The sequence below is a fragment of the Lipotes vexillifer genome, unplaced genomic scaffold (genome assembly GCF_000442215.2).
Source record: "Lipotes vexillifer unplaced genomic scaffold, Lipotes_vexillifer_v1.1 scaffold2054, whole genome shotgun sequence".
NCBI lineage: Eukaryota > Metazoa > Chordata > Mammalia > Artiodactyla > Lipotidae > Lipotes > Lipotes vexillifer.
In genome coordinates, this window is record NW_006799564.1 from 621,534 (window position 1) to 649,225 (window position 27,692).

Here is a 27,692-nt window from a genome sequence, read left to right on the forward strand (position 1 = left end):
GAGCCTGTGCTCCGCAACGGGAGAGGCCACAACAGTGAGAGGCCCCGCGACCACCAAAAAAAAAAAAAAAAAAAAAAAGAAAGAGTACACTGAAAGATGGCTTGTTAAATCGATAGCAACTGAGGAAAAGACAAAGCACAACCTGCCCCCATTGCCATCAGAAACGGCAGCTCACTAATCCCCTCCATCCCTCGATTCCTCCCAGGCCTCGCGTCACACAGGTCAAAGGGCAGGACTGAACCCAACCTTACAATGTGTCTCTGTCCTACTCCTAACCACAGATGGCCCCAAAGGACAGAGGAGCAGGCCAGCTCCTTGGCAATATGTCACGCTTGACCTATAGGACAAAACCCACAAAATCAAGCTCAGCCCTGGGGTTAGGGATGGAACCCACAGAAGCCTTGGCAGGCACGGGGAGCTCGTGCTTCCAGAAGCACTAAGACGCAATGGGCAGGGCACATGCGTTTGGGTCAGACGCTCAGCTCTGCAGCTTACTTGCAATAGGACTGAGGCCAGTCACTCACGGCTTCCATTTCCTCATCTGTAAAATGGGTATAATAATTCACAACCCAATAGCTTCCTGTGAAAGTAAAGTAAGTGCAAGAACATATAAGAAATACCTGGCCCACTGCCTGACACTGAACAAATGCTTCTTCTCTGCCCTCCCACACCACTGTGTAACTCAGAAAACAACCCGAAGGATACTCAAATGAGAACACTCCAGACAGGACCGTCCTAAAATATGGTTGCCGTTTTCAATATGATTTCAACGGAAAGCCATGTGGACTCTCTGGGGAACAGAGTATTCTAGGAATGACTTCATCTGTCTAATAGTGTCACCCACACTTAAGCGTCAATTTAAATACGGGAACGAAGGAGACTGATTATAAGCTAATAGTGTGCATTCAGGTGCAAGTTTATAAGCTGGTTACCCAGAACCCGTTGAAAAGCATGACAATGATATTGGTGACTCACTGCTTCCATTCTAAACCAGCTTCTTAAAGACAAACAGAAGACTCCAAAGGCTACCTTGAGAATTCATGGGCAGCTTTTACTGTCTCAGGTTACCGAGCGACACCTCACCTGTGCTGTATGGATTTCCATTCCTACTTTGCTGCAAGTACATCCCACCCCCACCCCAGCTCCCCATGTGAAACCTAAGAATGAATTCACACCAAAAGTCACAGTGAATGTGCTAAGTGACAGCAGAGAGGCCCAAGTCAAGAGGGTAAAGTGACATCCAGAGAAATGAGGGTGAATTCCTGCCGAAAATGTGACAGTCTAATACCATGTGTAAAAGGATATCCTAACAACAATAATAATAAACTAGCTCTGATTTTTAAAACCATCAGCAAAATGCCTATCACCCACGGATCAGGCCGCTGTGTGGATCTGGGTTTATGGGCACTAGAGAAACACCGCCTGCTGCAGGGTTACCTTGCAGCGAAGTGCGCAGCCTGACATTATGAGAATTCTGTGTCACCTCCATACTCGGGGGTCCCTGTGTTTAACTCTCTGCACAGAGCATGAGCCTGGAGTCCCGGGAGTTGCTGGTTTGCAGCTGAGCAAGTTCAGGCACCAACCATGCTTGATTAATTCCCAGAGAGAGGAGGGAGCCAGCGTGGATATCTGGTCCCTCACTGCAAGAAAATGACTTGGGCTTTACATAAAGAGAAACAACCAGGTATTTCTCTATGTCTTGAAGTATCAATACTTTCTTAAATGCCACTTTCTTGAACTTCCCCTACTGTGTCCGTCAATAAAAAATGTGCATGGGGCAGGCAGATGTCTGGAATGATGGGATATCTGCCTATGGGATGCCTATACCACCCTACCTGCAACACATGACCCCCCCCCACCCCCACCCCGAGCTTCACTACCAACCCTGACAGAGGTCCCGGAGTTGTGTACTTTTGTCCTGGATGGACAGAAATTGCTGAAACTGACAGGTAAAACTTTCAAAAAGAAAACGCCTTCTAGAACTGAACAATGATCTCTTGGGTATCAGAGCAACACCCAAGTTCCTATGCGGCTAAACTTTGGGTAATTCATTAACAAAAAAAGGCAAAATAAGAGCAAGCTAATCAAAGGTGGTTCTGAGATGGTCCAAAATCAGTTTAGAGGAGATCTGTCACGCACCAATGGGTTTGGGAGAGAACGGCTCATTATTCCATTATACACAACTTCCTGAGTTTCTAAAACTGAATCTGGCCATGTTTCATCTGTAACATCAAGCAGGCCTTCAGGCTGAATGAGAATGTAAACAAGCTACTGATACGACTGTAAAATACTAAACTGCATTTAAACGAGAAGAATATCTAGGCAAACCTCAGCAGCCTTTAATAATGGCACATGCAAGTGCAGAAAGTAAAATCTGCCCCGTAAAAAGCCACCGGAGATGGCTCAGGATGCCTCAGTTCACCCCACCACGCGAGCTGCTGGCGGATCAGTTCTTCCAAGGTCATCCGCTGGCCTCCAGTTAAAAATACTATAATCTGTTCGTTTACTAATATTATCCCTCCAGGTTATAATTAACAGGGGCTACTAACCTGGGAAAACTTCAAGTAGTCATGTAAGTGAAGTAAATTAAATACCGAGGTGACATGGGGAACGGAAATTGTTGGAAATGAAGGTTTTTCTAATCCGCTCAAGGCCCAGTAAGGATGTACTCATCAGTCCATCGTTCTTTTCCCCCACGTTCTACAAGCCAATTCCACCCCAGCCCACACACGGGCGAAACAGAACGCCACCTATTGGCATCCGCCGGTACTCACGTGAGCTTATATGTATGTATTTCTGTGTGTATATACATACATAAACACACATACATTTTTAATATCAGACTGTCTTTCTTACTACTAATGCTAAAAATTAGTTGATTTATATTGTTTATTTTTTTAAATGCTGCATAATGATATAATTTAAAATGACCACATATGCTCTAGATATGGGACAAGAAAATAAGTAAACGTTTAAGTCAAATAATGCTATACCAATGAAACAAAACAACTGATTGGCAGGGAATTGGGAGAGGGTGGAATAAATACTGTAATGGAATCTGCAGACCACGATGGACCAGATCAAGCTGTGCACAGTTCATCTCTGGGGGATTCCTCACTTTTCTCATCGAGAATCAAGGGACAGTCAGGAAAGTTCCCGAGTCCAGTGAAAGCTGCTCAGTTCATGTTTTGTTTATGTGTCCCCCTCTGTGCTCCCCGTGAATGCTGTCAAAGCAGAGACTCTCATAAGAAGGGCTATTAAGATTTCCCAAAAGAAAGCTTAGCGTTTAGGGAATAAAAATTTGTGAATTTTTTAAAAAGTCAAGAAAAAGAGTTTTTGTATTTCCATCCACTACCTTTAGTGGAATTCACCCTCAGTCGATGAGGACAAACGTGTAAGTCACAAAGCAACACTTACATAGTAAAGCTCTGTACCCCAAGACCTGTAATTACTCATTACCTTGAAAGGACCAAGAGAACAAGCAGCAGATCTGGGCCAAATGAAAAAGCTTTGCATCGTTTTATTCAAGGTGGGGGAAATGGTATATTTGCAGAAGAACTTTTGCTGCAAAAAAGCGGGATAATCCTGCTTCAGAAGAGCCATGATCTGAGACCCGAGGAAGGGCCTGGAAAGGCCTTTAATGAGGCCCACAGTAACAAAACGAACAAAAAGGGGACAGACACACACAGGCAGAACATTACCAGTCAGTGTGAACATATGCCCATTCTGCTAAGCACAGAGCAGATTAAAATCATAGGATGGGCATACATCATATGGCATTTCAACATCAGATACACCAACCTTCCAGGGGCATCGTTTCAGACAGCGCTTGCAGAAATGCTGCCAGCCCACAAGAGGATGTGCATCTTTGCTCTTCACAATGCAAACAGCTCTTTACAAGGATGATCAGTCAGCGCTACGGGTGCTAACTCGATAGTTCCGTCATCAGATGGCACTGCAAATTGCATTACATATTTTAAACCATGTTAACATGGTTTGTTAATGTTGGTACTCACTAAAAGGCCACAGCTATTTAAATCATGAATAGGCATGATAATCTTTATACAAAGTATGGGGAAGTGACACACGTGGATATTCTAAATGTTCTCTTCCTAAAATCTGTCTTACATCATTCGTTAATTGTCATCACCAAAAAGACAGAGCTAGATGTTTCCGAGAACCGCAGGCTCACGATTCTAGTGATTATTTATTGAAATAAACAATGGACCTATCTGAAGGAAAAATATTTTATGTCAAAATACAGTTCCATATTGACTTCCCTGGTGGCGCAGTGGTTAAGAATCCGCCTGCCAATGCAGGGGACATGGGTTCGATCCCTGGTCCAGGAAGATCCCACAGGCCGCGGAGCAACGAAGCCCGTGTGCCACAACGACTGAGCCAGTGTGCCACAACTACCGAAGCCCGCGCACCTAGAGCCTGTGCTCTGCAACGAAGACAAGCCACAGCAATGAGAAGCCCGCGCACTGCAATGAAGAGTGGCCCCCACTCACAGCAACTAGAGAAAGCCCGTGCGCAGCAATGAAGACCCAACGCAGCCAAAAATAAATAAATAAAATAAAATAAAGGAAAAAAATATGTATATAGTCCCATACTACCTCTATCAGATATCCTCAAGCAAGAATTTAATACAACCGCTTTTAAAAAGATAAAAAAGACAAGAAAGGATAATGTTTTGTTACGCCTCAAATAAAACTTAACTATCAGATAGTTTACTGTCCTTATTTGTTTATGCATGCACGCATATGTAGGCATTTCAACAAATTCATACACAGATGTGTATATCCCACAGGTAGTCTTGCCCATTTATCTCCCATATTCAGTTACCACATCAAAAGTTGTGTATCATAATCATCATCATCATCTTACCACCATCATCCATCGGTTTTAATATGAGATCGTGCAATCCCAAATCCGTAGCCTGGACCGCACTCGAGCCTTTGCTATAACACTGATCCTACCTTGATTTAAAATTTGAAACTTTGTTCTTCATGATTTTTTCACACTGATTTTGATTTTTTGGCAACACTGCACTAAAATGTTGCTTATCTTGATTACTGAGTTTTTTTTTTAGCACCCCTTAAATTCTGTCCCTATCCTAGACTCAGCCCTACCATTGCTGCAGTCTTTTCTCCTTTTTGTGTTTACATGCTTGGTAAAGATGGCCATTCTGCAACTTCATCTGACGACTCTCATGTCTGCCCCCAAGGCAGAAAAGCACTGTGTGTAGAGTGGTGCCCATCTCCTTTCACCCTAATGTTCTTTACATCTCCAGCCCTTTCAACATAAGCACCCAGAGGCCAAGGAAAACGACTTGCTCTCTTTCGAATTTTCTACCCCTTAAGTCAACACACGCAGTACTCAATGAACGTTTATCAGATGAGACCAGACCAAACAATTTTAGAGCAGAAATTTTCAGAGGGGAGATTTTGATAGAGTGTGTGGTGAAACCAATAGTGGCTGGTAAAAATGGGTCACAGTGAGCACTTTAAAAAAATGAAATAAAACCAAAAGAACAGCAGAGGACACTGCCCATAGCTGGAGTACTATTTGGTAAAATTTCTGTTTCAGATACAGGCATATTATACATAGACAGACTTACACGGATATGCGTAAGTGTGTATGTACCGGTTTGCAACATAACAAACCTGGGGAATAACCCAAAACAGTGTTTGAAAGACACTGTTCTGAAACAGCAGTAGGATCCCCTGATCTGTCATCTACCGCTCGCCCTGCCACGGCACAGAAAAGGCAAGAGTCCCAAAGTCATCCAAGTCTTAGGAAGTTTGAGAAAGAATCATATTATCAACACGTTCAGAGACCAGTCCTGAATAACTGAGAAACCCTACAGTGGACTCCACTGGAGTGGGATTGCTGCAGAATTTCTTAGGCATTAGCTAAGAAATGAATATTGGCCTTTTATCAAATGAATAACATTTTTCTGGTTGAAGGAACCATTACAAATATATATGAAAAAAATAGGTCCTGGTGAAAAGGATTTCATGAAAATAAATTTTTTTTTAAAACCAACCACTTAACTCTCATTGTACGGTTTAAAAACTCGATCAAGGTACTTAATTGACTTAATGGAATTCACCTTGTATTGGACCCCCATGAAAAAAAATTGATCAGTGTTGATATAGGTCTGATTAAAATGTTTTATTCATCAACAAAGAATTATTTAAAAGCCTCAGGATCAGAATAGTAGGCTGAAAGTGCTGGCTTTAGCTTCCTCTCTCCACTAACAGACTGTCTAAGTGTACATGCCAATCTGCATGATATAACAAACAAGCCCACTTATTGAGTCTTTACTGTCTGCTAGCATCCACGTGCATTGCCATCACAAGCACCTATTGTCTTAATAAACCATCTTCAGGTAACTGAATACTATATACATAAATTCCTCACAAAGATATATTTTAAGATATACCAGCTTACTGGAAAACAACCGTGGACAACGGGGAAAGAGAAAAGTCGAGAAATGAAAAGAAAAAGACCAAAAAAGGAATAAATAAACATTTATTAGGACCGTGGAGAACTGTGATTAGATATAAACACATACACAAACACATCCATACCGGATTAAAAGCTTACCATCCGGGCAGCTGGCATATTGCTGGATAGCAATCAATAACTAGTATTATGTAAATCATATGGAAAAAAAAATGTAAAAAGAAAAAGGTGAAAACTTTCCGAAGTTCTGAAGGCAGGCTGCTTTTATTTTACTTTTTTCAAAGGGTGTTGCGAAATCTCTTTCCTTGAGCATAGACAATACAGACGTATGTCCAAAAGTACAGACCAAGATAAAGTTGCTTTTGGTCTGGTGTTATTAAGAGATTCAATGGAACATGCCTCTGCTTTGAAATAAATCACTTTATTAATTCCTATCTGACCTGCTCCAAAGAAAGGATTTAAGGTGACCTGGGGAAAGAACAAGCACAGAAGAAGGTAAACAAAATGTATCAGAGTCATTAAAGACCAGAGGAAGTTGATATGCTACCATCAGCATTAATATGATTTGATAAAACACAGAATTGGAATAGAAGCTCCGACAATACACGATGTTATAATTGCGTTATCAAGAGGAAGGCATTAAGGTAGCTCCGGGGTCTTGCTTGGAGTTCAGACTTAAAGGGCATTTCTCATGAGCAAGAGCTTGATATGTTTTGAGGCCGAATGAGAGAAAAGACCTTTGACAACAGCTTCCTATGTGTCCTTGGAAATCATTAAATTTCAGGAAAGTTCACATTAACCGGAAGGATACAAAGAAAACTAGACTGTGCCCCAGGGTTGAGCTGTGCCTTAATCCTCCAACGATCCTTTAAAGATGTGGGAACTAATGTCCCCCTTTTAGAGAGAAAAAGAGAACCCGAGGCCCAGAGAAATAGTGTGACTTGCCCGTGATGACGAGGGTCACCAGGAGGAAGGGCTGGGATTCAGAGCCTGCTTTCTTCAACTTGGAAGCCCACGCATGGCCTTTCTGCTACAAGGGAAGGCATTCCTCTTTCACAAAACAGGTCAACGTGCTCTTCTCAGCTCTACACACCTCGTTCTGTTGGGAGTGGGCTGTGGGAACGGAATGAGTGGGCCATGTCATGTGTTGACACATGAGAGGTACTCAGAACAGGGCTCTCGGCACAGGTGAGTCCTACTCGGTGTGACCTGCTGCTGCTGTTGTTCTCAGCTGCCCTGGTCCTCGAGGCCTACAGAACATATGCTTATTCAGGGAAAACTCACAGTCAATCCCCCATCCTGCACAGAAGACAGGTCAAATCTGCACATCACAGCCCAACATGGAGGCATGCCAGGTAGACTTGGCGAAGATAAGCTAAATTTTTAATTTTGGTTTTGACTTTGGCTTTGGCTGGAAAAGACCTTTGCTCTGCGTTCAAATACAAAGCTGACAGAGACGAAGCGACATTGGAAGATGTTATACACGAGCTTGAGTTTAAGCGGAAAGCAAATCGCAGCAGAGAAAAGACCGTTCCAGGCTCAGGATAAAGAAAACTGGTGTGTTCCCCTACTTTTCATCCGCAAGAAATATGCCAGCTCATTTCTAATGGCTGTAACAGAGGGAATAAAAAGAGAGGAAATCTATATTATTTTCACGACTGGATATACTTCTTTGAAATAAGTTGCTTTTTTTTTTTTTTTTTTTTTTTTTTTACTTCTAAACCTCTTCTTAATGCCTTCTTTATAGGAAATGCGCCCAGGGTTAATGCTGAGATTTCAGCCATTCTACCCATTACTTGGTCTTTGATGGTTCTAAAGAGTCAACAAAGAGACAAATGGCACATAGCACACACCCAAGCCAACCAGGGAAGTTATGTTCTAAGAAGGAAAAAGAGACTGATTGCATTCACCTGCCTAGGAATATTAAACTACCCCCCAAAATTCTAAAGTTCCCAGATTTTACAGGTTTTTTTTTTTCTTTTCCTTCTGAAGAGTGAGAATACTAAGAAAACATTAGGAAGGTCTCAGTAGTTGATATACAGTATTTTTTTTGGATCTCGCAAATAGACTTTTTATAACTCTTCTGTGAAAGGAGGGCCTCTCTGGCTCAGATTACTTGGACACTCGTACTGTTTATTCTTCCCTTTTTTGAGCAGTCAGAAGAGATTTCTCTCAGTACTTCAAATAAATAAGACATCCAGCTGAACAAACACCAGGCACTCCTGTGGATTACTTTGGCTTTATAAAGAATATTTCACTTTCTTTTTTTCAAACATGTAAATGATTAAAGAGACCCCATCATATGAAACCCAAGGAAAAAATGTATCAAGTGATGTAGATTCTATACATGGTAGGAGATGGAGAAGCAAAAAGCCCCAGCTGGGGAAAAGGGCATGATCTTTCACAGGGGAAATTAGAATATTACTAAATAAGATATTTCACATGTACATCTTAACAGGAGTGGCTTTGTAACATGAAAACCAAACTGCAGTGTTCAAAATCAATCTCTTTTTTTCCGAAAACAGCAAAATACTAGTTGTTTTTCTTTCTTTCTTAGATTCCTACTTAAAAACAGATCCCAAAACTACAACAATGACAAAAATACAGAGTCTGGAATAAGAATAATATTCCACGTGGGATTTGAAATGATTGGTGAGCCTTATCTACCTTTATGGCTGAAAAAAAAAAAAAAGTCCAGGATCTCTGGACAATTTTTGAAACTCAAAATTCGGCAATAGGTGTTTCTTTAGAGAGAAAATCTGGGCCACTGATGAACACGGTCCCCTCTCAAACAGCATGAAAACAAATACTTGACTTTAGGAAACACAATCCATACGTTTCTTTATTCTTTTCATGAGACAGAAATGCATAAACAGCCATGTATTTTTTTTAAATGGTTGCATCTGGTACCTCTCAGCCCACAAAGAGGAAAGACAAGAATGCAGAAAGGATGAAACAGGAGAACAGCAAGGCAAAGACACAGGCATCAATAACGAATGCTATGGCTTAAGGCCAAGAACTAGCAAGACCTATGAGTAAATCTGCCACCAGACAGCTTACCGAAAGGCGCGTGTACGTACACACACACGTACACACACACACACACACACACACACACGACTAAATAAAACTGAATTTGAAAAGTGTGGTAGGCAGCCTCTAAGCCGCTATGCTCCCATGTTTCCTAGTATTGACACCACTGTGAGATCCTCTCCCTGTGAATGTGGATCACACCCACTGATTTCCTTCTACCAAACAGAATGGACTAAAGTTATGAGACATCCCTTCTGGGGTTTGGTTACACAGGGCTGTGACTCCAAAGAACCGAGAGAGAGGCCCATGGCTAAAAGGCAGAGAGGAAACAGAGTCCTCAGTATTCTAGGCCATAAAGAGCTGAACCCTGCCAACAGGCCCACAAGCTTGGAAGTGGGCCCTTCCGCAGCTGAGCCTTAAAACGGCGACAGCTGGGCTGACACCTTGACTGCAACTCACAAGTTGACCCTAAAGCCGAGAGGCCGGGTTCCAGACCCACAGAAACTGGGAGATAAGCAGATAGGGTGTCATAAAAGGGCACAGGCTGAAACAGCTGCTTATGCTTATGATGTGCTGGATCAGCGTCCGCCCTGATTCGACCCTCCCACTGCTTCACTTTCCTTCTCCCGACTCTGGCGAGGCTGGATAGGTCTGCATTTCACAAAGCGTATCCCCGCGTGCTCACAAGTCAACTGCGATGCGGCAAGAGTTGCTGAAAGTTTGGAACCTGGGATCTGAAAGAGGCACAGAAGAATTCTGCAGCTGAAACAGCACCTTTGGAATCTTCTAGGCTGGTCATTCCCAAGGGTAAGCCCAACATTTTCAATAATGAGAACAATGGCCAAAGGAGCAATGAAATGGTTTTCCCCGAAGTCGAATGTACTCAACTGAAAGGGCTGCTTTCTGTCCCACCATCATGTCCTGCCAACAGTTTTTGGCATTTAAATGTCTATTCTTTTATAAAATTATGGTGACAGTCTACGGTGGTGGATTTGTCTTTCATCCAGAGTTTTCAGAATAAAGCATATGAGCCTGCATTAGTCTCCTTTTTGAAAAACTTCCTTTCAAATTACACTGTAAAACCCAAAACCCATGGGACAGCTAATCTTGGTTAAATGACTCATTTTACAGATAAGAACACGGAGGCCCAGAAAGGGGATATGACTTGCTCAGAGACACACAATTGCTTGATTACAGCAAACGCTAAAACTACATTCAAAAAGACAAGATACAGAGACGTAAACCCACGAGCGTGGAGCCTGGCACTTAGTAGGTCCTCAGGGAAGATGAGAATACATCTTCCACTGATGTTCAACGTATTCGTTCATCTCAGTGAGGTAAGAAGGAGAGAGTGTGGATTTCAGCTTCTGAACAATTTGGAACCCCAGATTCGAGTTCTCCTTATTGCCACTGGAAAAACACTACCTTCCACCTCACGAGGAAAAATCAACATGTCCGGTGAGTTATAAGAAAATCAATGCTCACAGAAGAAACGTTTCAGAAACATCATCACAGGGCAACACCAACTCCTGGCATGTGTTTAACCGTGCTGGCCTCCGATATCGAAACTGTGCGGCAGCCAAAAATCATTGGAAAGAAGTATGAAATTGGAGAAAAGGAAACTGGAGGGGGAGGATCAAAGAAGGCTCCACCAACTTAAAAGTAATAAAAGAGCTAGGAAGAGAGTTAAAAAGAGGCAATGCATTACCCAAGAGCCAGCGGGGACGCAGAAGAAAAGGAAACGAGGAAGATAAAACTAGGGGAATTTCAAATCTTGGTTAAGTGTTCATTAAAAAATTTGTCACACGTATTAAGACCAGATAGTCATTTCTTTCCCCCTCTCAGGCACTCATTCGGGAACAAAGGCCTAACCAGACTTAAAACACAGAAAGGCGAGGCAGAGAAAAATACAGCCATGAAGAGCCCTGGCCTCACAAAGCCAAGCATACTTTCCTCCTCCTCTTTGTTCCCAACAAGAAAGGGGGACTTCTTCCTCAAAGCTAAGGGGTACTTAAACAGGCCGCCAGGAGGGCTTACATTATGCACTGTGGGTCCAGGCCTGGTCACCATTCTGTATGTTGTCCAGCTCTTACTCAGGGTTGTATACGGTTTTTTTATACCTAATATTCACAGGGAAAATCAGACCTTCTGTGACAGACACGGGGCCGTCATTAGGGGAATGGGCATTTCCAAGCAATGAGAAGTAACACAACCCTTTCCTTGTTTGAAAAAAATGATGATGATAAAAACATGTTTACAGCATATCTAGCCTCTACTCTGAATGCTATACACTCATGATCTACTCTCAACGCATGTCAACAAGAGCAGTACCAGGGAATGTTTATTGAACATCTAGCACATTCTGGATGCTACACATTCATGATCCCGTTCAATTCTCAACACGAGCCCATACGCTCGGATGTTAACCAGGGTTTGAAGTGTGCCCGAGAGTTAGCGTGGGGTGGAGCTGGGGTTGGATCTGAGAGCTGCCCGGCTCTAAAGTGTTTCATTCCCACGCCTTGCTGTTCTCCTTACGCATCTTCCCTCCATACTCACACCACTGGGTGGATCCCTCGTGTCTCTCCTGACCAGGGGTTCAGGGGCGGGGGGCTGGGTTCTGACCCCATGGACCAGCTGTGTTGACTCTGGGGGCAGGGGATCCCCCCAGCCTCATCCGTTTCTGTACCTACACATTCTGAACTGCAATCCCCTGCCCACCTCAGAGAGACTCATGAAAAAGAATGGATTCAAGATTGTCATTCATTAAGCACCTAATCGTCTTTTGTTCATTTATTTACAAGTATTTACTGAGCACGTACCTTATGGACCAGGGATACAGCAGTGTGAAGGCAAAAACAGCACTTTCAAGACGGACACTAAACACAAAACTACGGGAGTTGTTTCTCTAAATTGCATTCCTGTTAAACGTTACGAAGGACAAATTCTGGGGTCCTTCATTCATTCCCCTGGCACATATAGATGGAGCATTATGACACATCAGACAGTATCACACGATAAGCAATGGCTCTTATGAGAGCACAAAATGGAGGGTCCTGACCAAATCTTCATCTAAGGAGGCTTCCTTGAAGTGTGATGTTTGCGTTGAGTTTTGAAGGATGAGCAGAAAGTAACTAAGCAGGGAGGGAAAGGTGTGTTCTAGACTGAAGAGCAGTGCACTTCAGCAACCTGGAGAAGGAAGGAGAATGGCGCCAGAAGTGGCTTGAGGTAAAGCTGGGTGAGTGGAAGGGGACCAGATAAGGCCAGGTGCCTCCCATTTAATTCTTACTTGCTTTCACAATGACCCTATAACATAGACAGCATTCCCATTAGACAGGTGAGCAAGCTTTATGTACACCTGTTCAATAGGGCCTGCTCAAAAGCCATTATCCTACCCTTTTTCCTGGCCATCAGATCTTGCCTCCCACCCCGGAAACACAAAATGCCAAAATGCACTCTTCCAGCCTCCCTCGCACCCAGGATCTGGACGGGTGGCTCAATCCTGGCCAGTGGGAGCTGAGAAGTCTACGGGGGAGGACAGTTTTGAGGCAGAATGTTCTCCTTGATCAAGGAGGAAGGCATGCAAAGAGGGGCCTCATCCCTCCCACCCTTACTTCAGAGTTTATCACACAGGATGCAATGGTTGGTGTTGCTGCAGCCGTCTTATAATCATGAGGAAAAAGCCAAGACAATCACAGAGGAGCTGCCTAAATATTAGCTACAGGAGCCCCTGGCTGCCTAGGGACTTCTGGACATATGGGACAAACAAACCTCTGCTACGCCAACCACTTTTAACAGGGTGTTGAGTCACAGTCCAAAACATCTAAACTGATGGTAGAAAATGAGCCTGAGAGAGGGTGAATCATTTCAAAATTATACAACTAAAAAAAAGAGGGGAAACCTGAATTTTGAACACATGCCTAATGATTCTAAATCCTATGCTCTTTTTCATTCGACCATATCCCTTAGACTTCAAACTGGGCAAACACTGTAAACCTTAAAGCTGCGGACAGAACTGAGAGATGATGAATAAAACCAATGCTAATGATAATCCTGGAAAGTAACAAGAATGTCTGAGGCTGCGGGGATGTGGCTTCGGCGAGGGGAAGAAGGCACCACGGAGGCGGGGGGCGGGGGGCGGGGGTGGTTTGCAGAAAAGCCCACGTGTGGCCCAACCACAGAGAGGTCCTAGGAGCCTGGTTTTCTAACATATCTGGCCTGGCAAGGGCAAGGCAGCCAGAGAATTCAACCCTCACTCAGGAGTCTCAAAATATTTAGATCAGTGAAGAATATGCTGAAATTTCCACTTTGAACATTCTATTTCCTCCTCCCAACGCAGAAAAAGGCCCCCGCTTTCCTACTCCAGTGCAACAATAAAGATTCAGACAGGGAGTTTTGTCCTTGATGGTATCCAGAGTGTAGTCAGCTGCAGGTATTTAATGGGGAGGGGTGGGGGGAGTATTTTTCTAAAATACTAATTTAAAGAACAAATCAACATCTATTATCTCCTTCATTATGTTTTAAATTGTACAACTATAAATCACCCTGCAGCGGGTTATTCAAGGGCAGAATTACCAGGCTTGGCTTTCCCGAAGGTTAGAAGAACGACACCGTGTGCTTTTTCTAGCTATAATTTATAACTGTGCAACAGAACCAGCATTGCAGGCCCATCCATTAGCAGGGTAGCTGCGCATCTGTTAAAACTCAGCACAATGACTGGCTTTGCGCGGCCCCAGGAAACGTAACCCAATCGTTTCAGAAGTTCGACAAACTTGAGCCATTGTTGTTGTTGTTTTTTTAATGTAAAACGATTTGAAAACGCGGTTCCCTAAAACATCTGCTAAGCTCTTGCTACCCTAACACATGATACTCTTTCTACCGTTACCTGCCATTGCAAACATCTGGCTGCACAAAACACGCTAAGAGGCACGTGAGGGGGCTCAGCTTCAAATTTACATACTGATGGCAAAAGGCTGGCGTGGACCTAGGAACTTGAGCTAAGACGTTGTTTACCAGCACTGCAACCGTATGCGGGGGAGAAAACGGGGAGAGGGTTCATTTCATGAAGGTGCTTTCAAACATTTTAAAACGGAGACACAACCACAGGACTGGATCAATGTGGCAGGGGCGGTGGTATATTTGACAAAGAAAATGAACTTGGACAAGTAGCTGGCAGAGGGTCTGCCAGCTGATATTTCACTTTCTTGAACAAGTTGGCTAAGTTCCCTATGCATTTTAACTGCAAAATAAGGGGAGTGATTCTAACGTCAAACTGCTGTAAGCAATAAATGAAGACATATATGCTGATACATAAAGCACCACAATGCCTGGCCTTACCTGCCAAGCTGCATCTTACTTGGGTGTATGGCAACAATAGCAAATAGACAGACCCACCTTTAAAAATCTCACAGATCACCAGATAATACAATATGCCTGATTTTGTGAAATATGCCCCAGAGGGTAATACGTATGTATGAATACAATACATACACTAACGTACAATATATATTAGTGCATCCATATGCAAAATGTAATTTTAGAGTATTTAAATAAAAAGCAAGCTAGAGAGGTGGGAAAATAAGCACATGACACACATATGATGGATGTGACTTCATAACTAGAAAGCTTGCAGCAAAGTTTAGTTTCCTTGAAGATGCTGCACAAGCAGCTAAGGAACCCTGCATCATTTTTAAAACAATACTTAAGACAATCCTATTCCCATTTTTATCTATTACTTAAATTTTATTATAAATTGGAGGGAAGAGGGAAAAACGCTTTTCCCTCCGAAACCCCCACATACCTGTCCTGACCTCTGTACCACAAGAGGAAGTGTCAGAGACACGGCCCCACCAGTAGGGGTCACTGTGCTGAGAATTAATCCCTAAGAGTTTCTCATTAGTGATTATTATACTGCAGGCGGGCAAAATGGAAACATTAATTAATTTCAAAGTGATAATGCATTTACAGCAACCATTAGAAATGTATAACTGTAAAAGGGCAACATTTAAAAGACAGATTACATTTAATAAAGTTGCACAAGAATATCCAATTGTAAAATTACTGATCTGCCACAATATTCCTTAAAGAGGCACTTAAAATAGCCTGACTCCACGAAGGGTGACCTAATTACTGTAACTAAAATCACCGCAGTCACAGCAAGTCACAGCAAATAAAAAAGGGACGTTTGTATTAGAATACTGCTGTTTAATACTTCAGGGAGACGGCTACAGTGGAGAAGGCAGGCAGGGCTCCCGGGCACAAGGCTGGTTGTGTTTCTTGCGTCCTTGACCTTGCGCAATGGAATGCACACTCCAGCAACCCTCAGGTCAAAAGGAAAACGCTTTGTCTGAAGTGAAAGGCAGAAAGGGCAAAGACGAAGCACAAACAGAACACTAGCCACTGGGAGACGGGAACCCTGAATCTATGCTCAGGTTCGCCATGAGCATTTAGGATCCAACTCCTGCACGGGGTGGGAATGGGGATGCAACCACATGGCTTAGGTCCAAAAACATGTTTGCATTAAAATGGCAGAAGTGCGCCCTTCATCCACAAAACAATGTCTTATCACGATGGAAGCAATGCCAAGGCCCGTATGGAAGGACAGAACATGAGGCTGGATCTGTAGTTCAGTCTGTCCTACCAGTGAAACAGTAGATCCCAGGTCTATACTGGTACAGAGTTCTGTCCCACATACAAAGTCCTACATTTTCGTCAAAGAGAAGTGACTGGCCGTGAGTTTGACAGGTCCAGGGCTCCCGTTCCACCTCTTTACGAACCTCAGTCGTATGGAACTCTGGGGTCTAAGAAACCCCACCAAATACCTAAATGTATAAAGATATGACAGACCGTGAATCCGTTACTGTCAATCCTCATGCCAACCTTTATCGCCATTTTGGTTACGAGTTAACAAGCTCAGAAGGGTCAAGTGTCTTACCCAAGGTCTCCCGACTCCAAGGGTAAGAGCTGGGGCTTGACCATCAGGATCCTAAGCAAGAGAGTCAGTAGGTCCACTGTCCCAGGCAGCAGCTTTCTCACACTTGCCACCACCAGGAAGCCATGTCAAATCCCTTTTCTAACACAGGCTAAGGGTTTACGTCCCCTGCCCTTTTATGGAACATTCCACCACGGCCAATACAACTTAACCGAATCTGGGGGGTCTTTTGGTGACGTCTCCACTTTTCTCCAAACCTTACCAAGGGTTCTCTGCTCATTCTTCCAAACCCCCCTCTCACCCAGGGCCACAGACACCAGTTCTTGTTTTATATGTTGCCCAAGACTGCTCCCACCGGGCACTTTCCCACTGGGAGCCCTGGGGACCAGGTTGGGGGGTGGCCAAAGCCTCTGTACACTGGCTGGTGAAGGAGGAGGAAAGAGCCACTCAGGCTGGGCATCGGGCATCCCTGAGACCAGATCCCGGTGTGGTGCGCATTCAGTGGGGAGCTTCTCCTAACTCCCTGTGCTGCCCAGCTGTATGGTGACACTCCTGTCTCAGTTTCCAACTCCACGCTCTTGTTTTCCCGTTGGCTTGAGTCCCGACTATAGTCACCAGCCAAACAGCAATATTCTGTGATCCCAACACGGTTGCCTGCCTGACTTAATTTGCTGGCGCTTTCAGAAATCCTCGTTACGTCCAAGGAGCAGACAATCCAGCCTGACTCGGCTAAACACGTTTATGTGTTGTGTTCATGTTAACTATTAGACAATGATCCCCTCCCCAAGAGACAAAACCATTCACTCCACCTTTTACTTTCCCAGAACTAGTCGTCTTCTCCCTCCCACCTGCCCTTGTGCAGGGTTTTTAAGCCCTGTGGTCCCATCGCAGAGTAAGAGTGGCTACCATTTTCCATCAACAAGCCCTCATCCACTGGAGACCACACCCAATGGGGACATGGTTTCACCACCCGCCATCACAGTCCTTGTAGTCACAGCCCCGCCTCAGTTCTTTCCCACCACGTTCCTGTGATTAGAGAAATTCCAGGAGAAAAGAAAGCAAGACTCTGACGTCACATAAAGGAGTTCCTTGGCTCCCACCAATGACCAATCACAAGTGAGAAAATTCAAGACCCAGAGATTACAAATCACACGCAATGATTGGGCTGTTGGTCTTGAAGGTACAGGGCCAGCAGAAAATGAGAAAGAATGCTGCTCTCTCCTCACCCCCTGCATAAACTTGAACAACAACTCATCCGTGGTACTGTCAATGGCACTGACACCAGTCCAGGCCCATATTCTCCCTTATCATCTCTACTGAAGGACCTAACTTAAGTCAACGAGCCGAAATCATGGTCAAAGATGCCCTCGTGGAGAACCTACTCTCACGCAATCATGGACAGCCTGCCAACGGGGAAGCTTCAGAATCCTGGGACACACACGCTTTCTCGTTTTCCACCGGCCTTGGCCTTGGAGAAGGGCTCTCCAGAGACCCTCCCACTTCTTCTGTTCTTTGAGTATTCACTGCTTGGATTAAGTCTATTTGCTTTGCATAAGAACCATCTGGTTGATTAAGATTAAAAAAGCACTTGCTTACTTGCTCCTATGTAGGTCAAAAGATTTTCCTTGCAGTTTTCAAAGCCATCCACAAACGTGGAGCTCAAGGAGGGTGGGTGGGAAGGGCTGCAGGAGAAGGCAGCAGACTGTATTCAGAGGCTCTGGGATCATTTGCCCAGAACACTGGAGGTTAATGACTTGACTTTTGTTACTCCTAAACGCCAAGGTGTTTCTGAGGATTCCATGGCAGGTTTGGTTTAACTGGAACACTGGTGTCCACTAAATAGGAAAACATTTTTTTAAAGGCCTGTGTTTTAGAAAAGCACCACACCAAATATGTTGTGTAAAAATGTGCACTCTTGGGCTTCCCTGGTGGCGCAGTGGTTGAGAGTCCGCCTGCCGATGCAGGGGACGCGGGTTCGTGCCCCGGTCCGGGAGGATCCCACGTGCCGCGGAGCGGCTGGGCTCGTGGGCCATGGCCGCTGGGCCTGCACATCCGGAGCCTGTGCTCCGCAGCGGGAGAGGCCACAGCAGTGAGAGGCCCGCGTACCGCAAAAAAAAAAAAAAAAAAAAAAAAAAAAATGTGCACTCTTCATTCAAATGACATCCTCCTCAAACTTCTTTCAGGGGGGAAGTTTCCAGATACAGTTGTTACAGGACCATCCAAAAGAGAAAGAACTTCACACTTACCTTTGCGAACATGCCCAAATCTAACCACAGTCGTGTGATTCACCCCAAAAGACTTACCTTTGGAGAAGTCAAGAATAAAGTGCACCTGTAGCCCAACAGAAGGATTCTCCAGGAGAGGTTTACACCCATTAAAAGAAGAATTTAGAACAACAGATACAGATTCTCAATGGAAACAAAGGAATCACATCTGCTAATAATTCAAAAGGCATGAATCCAAGTTATTCACCTACTAACACAGAACACAGTTTTGAAGGACTGTGCTTACTGAAACAAAAAAAATCACATCGAAAGCAAACAAATCATCTCCACGAAGACGTTCAGCCACATATTAACACAATACTGAAAGAGCACATCTTCTCTCTGGCCCTGCAAGACACCTCTAGAGAAACAGATGCAGTCTAAAGCCCACTGAAATGTGCCCAAGAGCCCTAACAGGCCTGATGCTGTGATGATCAAGACCAGACTCCTCCTCACAAGAGGTGAGAGGCGCAGAAAGCACGTGTGCCTGGGTTTCTCTAGGACCCTTTCCGTAAAGGCGCACTGGAGGTGCCTGCGGCGACGGCGGCAGTTCACTTACCATGGACTTGGTGAAGGGTCTGGCCAAGGTGAAGAGCAGCGTGTACACCCACCAGCCTCGATGCAGGGAGGAGTACATCATGTTCCCGGGGTGCACCGCGTTCGACGTGACCCCACGCGGGGACAGGCGGCGGTGGAGTTCGCTGGAGAAGAGAATGTTACAGAGTTTGGACCGGTTGTAAGCCAGCGTGGCCCAGTAGTCATTTTTCGATGGAGAAAGGCGGCTGAAGTCTAGTTTTCCAGAGGAGTCATTAATGTCTGTAAATCTTAAACAAAACAAAACAAAAGATATGAAACGGCCAGTCTCCGACTTCTGATATAGCGTTGTGGTTTTATTAGAAATCTGAGAAAAACTACGCAGAGATGATTGAAAACTCAATTGGGCAAACATCGAAACAAAGTCTCCTTAAAAATAGACAATGGTGAGCTCACAATAGAGACCAACGGGGTCCAAAGGCACACACTTAATAAAGGCCCAAACTCATAAATGGAGCGGTCTTCACATGCTTAAGTCCCACTCCACCACCCCTGCCTCTAACATGTATTTTTCAAAACCTTCAACAGGAAGTTCAAGGATAATTAAATTAAACGGAAAAACATCTTAAATAAAGGGCTGCTGCTTTTGGAAGCAGAAAGATATCGCATTCCTAACCTCTGACAGGGCTTTCCTGGGTTATTTTAGCCAACGCTTGCGTCCTGTATTATTTTCATTTGAGCATCCAAGTAAATATAGATGAGCCTTGCTGCCTCTAAGACTCTTTTGCAGATTAAAAATTAATGATTATAAAGGGGTTATAACCTTGGTGAGATGCCATCAATAGTCTTATACGTTTAAAAGATAAATGTAAACAAAGCCAAAATAAGTTCTGGCAGAGTCTAATGTTTTTAAGTATATCCATGCCATGCATACACACAAATCAAAGTAAGTAGCTGATGTTTTATAATTGGGTCTGACGGAGTCGTTAAACACCAGCTGTTTGTTTCTTTCCTTCCTTCCTTTCTTTCTTTCTTTTTTTTTTTAAATAACAACAAAGTAGTGACTTCCCTAAAAAGCAAAAAAAAAAAAAAAAAAAAATCATAACAGAAGGGATTTTGTAGACGACAGTCTCATCTTCATTAAGGACCCCTTGGAGTTTGCTTCATTAACTCTGGGCATTTGCCCCGAGTAATAAGGAAGCACAACAAGGGCACTGGAGACAACCACTGTGGAAAAGGAAAGCAAAAGGTAAAACGAAAATGATGGAATAATCTGGTTGTTCCTTAAAGGAGCAGTTCGGATGGAGCTATGACCAAGAAGAGAATCCCAGGGGCAGACGCAATTCATGTCTTAATGGAAATTAAATACCCCTTCTCCAGGACTCGGTCAGTGACAACCCATTTCTGGTGTTAAATCACCTTGCCGAGCCGAAGTCATCAACAAAGATCATGGCCAGAGAAGCTGGCGTGGATAAGGCAGTGAGACTCCGAAAGGAATCACCGCTGCCTGTTTCCAAGTCCCCAGACCACAGGAAGAGCCCAGACTTCCGAGCTTAATCCTCTGAGGCAGTGAAACTTAGCGGGAAATTTGAAAATTTATGGGAGCCTTTTTCTGGTTGTCATAACGACTGCCGGCGGGGGCCGCGGACAGGAGATGTCCTGCCACGCACTCGGAGCCTTGCTCAAGGAAGATGGCCCCACTGGACATTCAGGCAGATCAAAGACTGTGTGTAATTATCTGAGCCTAGAGCCGAGCTGTGCTTTACACAGATGCACAGTTGTAACAGCCGCTGAATTTCCAGGAGCAGCATGCCACAACCATGTAAATGAAGAATGAGCGCGCTTTGGGATTTTATGGGATTGGGTGGTGGGGAGGTGAGGCCTGACCCGAGGCTGGTGGCGTTTGAGGCTGCAATGGCGCACGCCTGTTAACAATCCACATGTGCGAGGATCCCAATGGAGGGCTGGGCTCTCTGATAACCTACCTTCCCTGAAGTCCCGCCCAAGCACTGACATGTTGGAACACATGCTCTTGGGCTTCACATTCATTTTTTTCCCTTACATTACAGGTAAGCTAGCACACTGAATGATAACATATGTATGCAGGGAAGTTATATTTTTCATATTTCTTAATTTTATTTCAAAACAGTAATAAGGCGTTACAGAAGAGTTGTCAGCAAAAAAAAAAAAAAAAAAAAAAAAAAAGGACTGTTGAGTTGAGGATGCAATGATCTAAGGTATAGCCCAGAAGTTCTACCTGCTCTGAGTAGAAAAGAGCGTCTAGGGTTTAGACAACATCTAACAGGTACGGGACGAATGTAGCATCCTTCACTCACTCTCCGTTCCTCTTTCATCGGCTTTCTTGGCATCCTTTGTTTAGCCCAATCCAGCTCAGGTGTCACTTCTTCCAGGAAGCTCTCCCTAACTAACTCTTCCACTGCTTGCTGTCACAGTGATTTCTAGGGTGGCAGTGAGGGATAGACTGAAAGAAGCCACGCAGGGTAGATGGAGATTAAGTATCCACTTTCCGGGACCTGGTCCATGCTATTCCTGTTGTTCAAGGACCTGCCACCCTGCAACATTAGCAACAAAGCAAGTCAGGCCACCTTTGTACCTTGTGCCTCTGTCCTTACCATACAGACTGCAAGTCATCTGTTCATTTGCTTCCAGCCCTGAACTGTGAGTTCTCGGGAGGTGAGCTCCTTGAACGTTGCCTATGACACACAGTAGGGCCTAAATACGGGCTTAGAGAACTGAAGTTTGATCGCGGGTTTGGAATTCCAAACTAAGAGCCAAGTTTCCTTTATTACAAAAAGCTTTGATTTGAGCTTTGCTCAAAAGGCAAATTTTACCATTCTGTTCAGAGGCTTTATGTCCTTCGTGAACATGTGCATGCAGCACTTTCTCATGTTTAGAATGATCTCCCTGCTTTGGCTTTTAAGGACAAGGCAGAAGTATCTCATGCCCTGGGGAACACTGGGTAGACTCAACCCCTAAGAGGAGGTATTCATTCCTAGTCCCCAACCTAGAAGCAAAGCGAAAACAACAACAAAATCCACCGTGATGAGAAATTAGATGGAACCAGGTTGAAAGCAGGTTTCGAGATGGAGAAACAGCTACTAAACAGTAGGCCCGCCCTCTGCAAACAGCCCTCCCCCATAAGTGGACCCCTGAGCTCCCAACCTGCTGATCTGCTGAGCGGCACACTCATTTTTAAGGCCTGATTAGCTTGTACTGACAGTCCTCCAGGGAGGAGAGAGGGTGGGCGAGCTTTCGGATTCCTCTGAGCCGGGGCCCGCTTCCTGAAAAAAGACTGCGTTCACCTCTCACAGCTCAAGAGGCAGCAAAACAAATCTACAAAAGCTGCCTACCCTGTTTTCAAGTTGAAAAATTGACAAAGCTAAGCAATAACGTCTTAATAGAGTTATCCTCCTACCAGGACACTCGAATGTTAACATTTGCTCTCTGGACGTTAACATCTGCTGTTTGAGAGGACCTCTATCTTGTATTTCTCTATATACTGCTCCTTTATTTATTTAGTTTTTTTAAACTGAGGATTTTTAAATAACCCAACTAAAATAATTAGGCTGGATTCTATGTAGACAAAAGCTAGTATGTTCAAAGAATAGGACTGAATTTGCATCAGAGGCTGTGTGTGTGTGTGTGTGTGTGTGTGTGTGTGTGTGTCTGTGTCAACTTGGCACTCAACACAGCTGCAGCCATTTACAGCCCTTCAGCCAGCACTCCACTCTTTTCATTCCATTTTAATTGTTATCTGAAAAATTTTTTCACAGCAAGGAAGTTCTCATTTTCATATGATGGATTTCAATTCACTTGCTCCGGTTCCAGATAAGTAACTAAAATACAGGGAAGACTCGGGGAGGCTAATAAATATTTTGCCTTGGGGCAGAGTCTGGTATAATATTTTCTGCAAACATTGGACTTCATTTTTCCTCTAACAGGGGGTCCTGACTCCAACGAACAGATTCCGTCAAGGTTTATGGAGGTAATTAGATATCAACCCTTCCCTTTTACGACATGGTTTAGGGCTCTGGGTCCTTGAGCAGCAAGTGAGTGCTTTCCCAGGACTGCCCGCCCAGTATTCACACTGGCTCTGGGGTGCAACACAAGTGTAATAAACAAACCAGCTTGGGAGAATTAACATTTTGTAAAAACACCCTTTAATACGGGCAAGAGGTCATCGGGAAGCAGAAAACCAGTGACTGTCGCCAGACAGGAGTGGGCCTGATAATACACACTTCAGGAAGACCTGGTCCGGAAACTACAATGGATAGAATTCAAGAGACCAGGGGCCCTGCCTTCCGATCCATCTTTTAAATGAAATCAAGATTCAGATCTCCAAGGTAAGTGCGAATTACACTGCACTTAAGGAGAGAACAAAGATGTCCCATGAAATACTTATTTGAGATCCAGATTTACAAAGGGAAGAAAGCAGCTGACAATTCCACAGAATCTCCCATTAAATACCAGCTCATTCAACCGTATCCCATGGTGCCCTCCACATCTGGCAAACGACTGGGGCTGGCAGATTTATTTCCGGAGCTCTCTCCCCATCGCCCCCGCAGTAGCCTCCCTCACGCCTGAACAAGGCCACTCCAACTTTCACGAACCCGGTGTGATTTGCAAAGATAAGGATGTCCCGATTTTGTTACCACCTAATTACGAGATGTTTCACGTCTTTTAACGCAGGGGAGGATTATTACTGGCATTTTCCTTTCATTTCGGCCGTCATAAATTTCAAATGGTAAAAGTAAATCTATCTGCAGTGTGTCATTTCAACCATAAGCCCCTGTGTTTGGGAGTGATAAAGGGTTCAGACTAACCCTTGGCTGGTCTCTCTCTTCCAAGTCCCAGGGGTTACATTTTATGGAAGCATGATTTAAAAAAATAAGCTTCATTCTGGGTCACTAAAACATTTCAGGACTTAAGACAAAGAAGAGGGAGAAAAAAAACAGGCCCTTGCACATTATTTTTCTCCAGCTACTTTGGTAGGAGTGAAAGCTCCCAACCACACCAGGAAAATCTCCCTAACATGTATTAAATCTAGCCTCGCCTGGCAAGTCCTTTATCTTCTCAGGGTACTTCTCTTTAGACAAAGTTGTTTATCCAACTCTAGAAACAAAACATGCTGAAAATACGAGGAAATTTTCAACTGTCTTTGTAGTCGACTGAATATTCTCCTAATGGTAACAGAAAAGTGCGATCTGATGTTTTAATTGAAATTTTAACCGAAAGAGTCACGGCCAGATTTCTAATATGTCCTAACTACGGTGCTTCCCCTTCTACAAATACACAGCTCACGTCTGCATTGAATTCCCTAATTTCTCATTAGAAAACAACTGGATTTCATCTTGCAGTGTTTAATTGCATTGTTTCTCCTGCTGGAATAACTGCACATTCTTCTTTGTGAGATGGTGAAGTTGGTGAATGACCAATCAATAAAGGTCAGGAATTCAGATTTCATCAATTATTATTCCATCTCAAAGCAAAATCAATGAGGGACCTGAAGTATAGTTATAAAAACAATCTACCTTGCTGTCGACGCTACCCCCAAATAATCGCCCACCATCACGCACATACACACAAAAAAAAGACCTCGATAAATTCAGTAAGCCAGGTTGAGTACACACTTTCTGGAGCAGGACTCATGAAAATTATTTTCAAAAAGAGAGGCTGGGGGGACCATCAGCTGGTGTGAGGAAGCTGGTCACGTGAACAGAACATCCAATTCTAACCCACCTATGGGACTCCGAGGAAACCACAACGACCCGGGCAGGGGCTGAGCGGCACAAGACGTCCTGGAGGAGCTGGACGAGGCAGAAGTGGCCCAGGTGGTTCACCTGGAAGGTGGTCTCCAGGCCATCTTTCGTGAGGCTCCAGGGGAGAGCGAACACGGCTGCATTGCACACAAGCACGTGAAGTGACCTGAAAGAAAACATCCCACGTTGTACAGACAGAAACGCTCTAAAACCAAGGAGGATCCACGCTCCCCCCGGAATAACCAATTCTTCACTATCTTCAGGACTACAGACAGCTGGAAATGGGGTGCCCTAGAAGGTTGCGTCTGAGACCATTCTGCTCAGGAAGGGCTTGGATTCTAAGTGAGCAACTGTGCTGGGTTGCTGGGGACGAGGGGCTTCCTGGGATGCAGGACTTTCAGTGCCAAAACCGGGACCATACTGGGCAAACTGGGATGAGTTGGTCACCCAGGTTGGAACACAGGTCCTACCGCCTAGTTGAATCTGTGCTTCCTTAGCTCATTCAGTTCTCAGCTTCGTTATCTATAAAATCGAAACAGCCCTTAAAGTAAGACATAAGGAATAAAGGAGAAAGTGTGCTGTGAAAAAGCCAACACCAGAACCAGCACTTACTAGGTATTAAGTAAAACATATCAAGGTGGAAATGCTCTGTCTAAAGAGACAGGCACAAACTGTTTGGATACATTCCTTTTAGAAGTCAAGTTAAATCTACATTTTAGAAGTCAGCTTGGGGAGAGGTAAGTGGAGGTCTGTTATATTTTCTCTTTGCACATATTTAATTTCATAATAAAAAATTTAAAAATAAAAGTCTTTCATGTGAATCAAAATCCTAAATCCTAATCAAGAAATTGTACTTGTAAGAAATCATCCTAAGGTACTAACGAGAATTGTATAAAGAAATATATTCAAGGCTATCCACAGTGTTTGTAATTGCAACATAACAGCAACACATCAGAAGTAAATTAAATGTACAATTGGGGAATCATTAAATGAATTGGAAATATATGCATGTGATAGAATACTATGCAGCCATTAAAATAACACATCTATTGACCCTGTAAAACATTCATGTTTAAAAACAATATATAATATCGTATAATCACACACACACACACAATGCTAATGAAAGATAGACAAAAATGTTAACAGTCATCGTCTCTAGGGGTGGATGGAACCCGAAGTGTCTTAAATTGTTTTCTTTCTGAGTTAATTCATATTTATTTTTTCCATAATTAACACGTGCTGTCTTTATAATAAGAAAAAAAATGCCATAAATAAATGCTTTGTAGGAAGAAAAAAAAAAGCGTTTTCGGGGATTTAGCTAACACATGAAACGAGAGAAAAAGAGACAGGGTACAGTTTTACAGGACCACTGTTCTGAGAGATAAAAGATCAGAGTTTTGTCCCAGATTCAAGCAAATCACCAAATCCTCTGAGTTTCTGATTTTTGCTTGTAAAATAAGGGGCTGGGAACTGATGGTGTTCAGATTCCACACCAATGGCATGGACTATGTGATAATAGGAAATGAAATATTTCCTATCTTTCATTTTAAAAAACTTAGTGATCTTTTCATAGAGACTTCTCATAGACCTATTACTATTGCAACAATCTGATTTTGTTCCATCCTTATGGAAAACTGTAGGTGAAGAATCTTGAGTTTTTAGAAAACAAATACTGGTGTGCAATAAAGAAAAGCCTATCTAAAAACTAAAATAATCTGTTATCTAAATAAAGTTTAAAAAAAGGCAAAAATTTGAAATCCTATAAAGAATCCATATTTTCACTATGTAAACAGTGTTTACAAATCAACAAGAAAAACATATTCTGAGTCTAACAGAAATACTGACAATGATATTTTTAAAATTCATAAAACTTGATTATAAAATAACCAGCACAAGAGGTAACGTGTTCAACTCCACCAGTACCAAAAGTTAAAATGAGATATTTTCTGCCTATTAAATTAGCAGATTTATTTATATTATCATATTTTTATTACCTTGTATAAAGCTGGTAAGACTATATATTCCTACCCCATGGATATTAAGTTGAAAACATTTATCATGAGAATTAGAAATATCCACATTATTTCACCTAGTAATCCTGTCTCCAAGTAGTGGGTTACACGGGGGCGGCGCAAAGGGCAGCAGCTCATACCTCTAGGGAGGAATAGTTTATCACTGATAATGTTCAGAACTGCCACTGCATGATGATAATAATAAAAAGCAGAGCAACGTTTAGTAATTTTACTTTTTTTTTTAATAAATTCATTTATTTATTTATTTTTGGCTGCATTGGGTCATCGTTGCTGCACGCGGGCTCTCTCCAGTTGCGGCAAGTGGGGGCCACCCCTCACTGCGATGCGCAGCAGGCCTCTCATTGCGGGGGCTTCTCCTGCCGCGGGGCACGGGCTCTAGGTACGCAGGCCTCAGTAGTTGTGGCACGCGGGCTCAGTAGTTGTGGCTCGCAGCCTCCAGAGCACAGGCTCAGCAGTTGTGGCGCACGTGAGCAATTGTGAGCAATCCGCAGTTGCTCTGCGGCATATGGGATCCTACCGGAGCAGGGCTCGAACCCGTGCCTCCTGCATTGGCAGGCGGATTTTCAACCACTGTGCCAGCAGGGAAGTCCTTATTATTGGTTTTGAATTTTCTACAAACAATGCTCCCCTATTTTGCCCGTGCATG

The 27,692-nt window shown here is 43.6% G+C and overlaps 1 protein-coding gene across 1 annotated transcript in view; it reads right to left on the reverse strand.

Annotated features, from left to right (window-relative positions):
• Positions 1–27,692, reverse strand: part of LOC103071927 (WW domain-containing oxidoreductase-like) — a 119,891-nt gene that overhangs the window by 61,726 nt on the left and 30,473 nt on the right. Inside the window, exons 3-5 of the mRNA XM_007471696.1 lie at positions 24,991–25,176; positions 19,220–19,520; positions 18,736–18,763 (exon numbers count right to left, since the gene is read on the reverse strand). Coding sequence (XP_007471758.1) covers positions 18,736–18,763; positions 19,220–19,520; positions 24,991–25,176 — 515 coding nt within the window. The remainder of the gene's footprint in view (positions 1–18,735; positions 18,764–19,219; positions 19,521–24,990; positions 25,177–27,692) is intronic.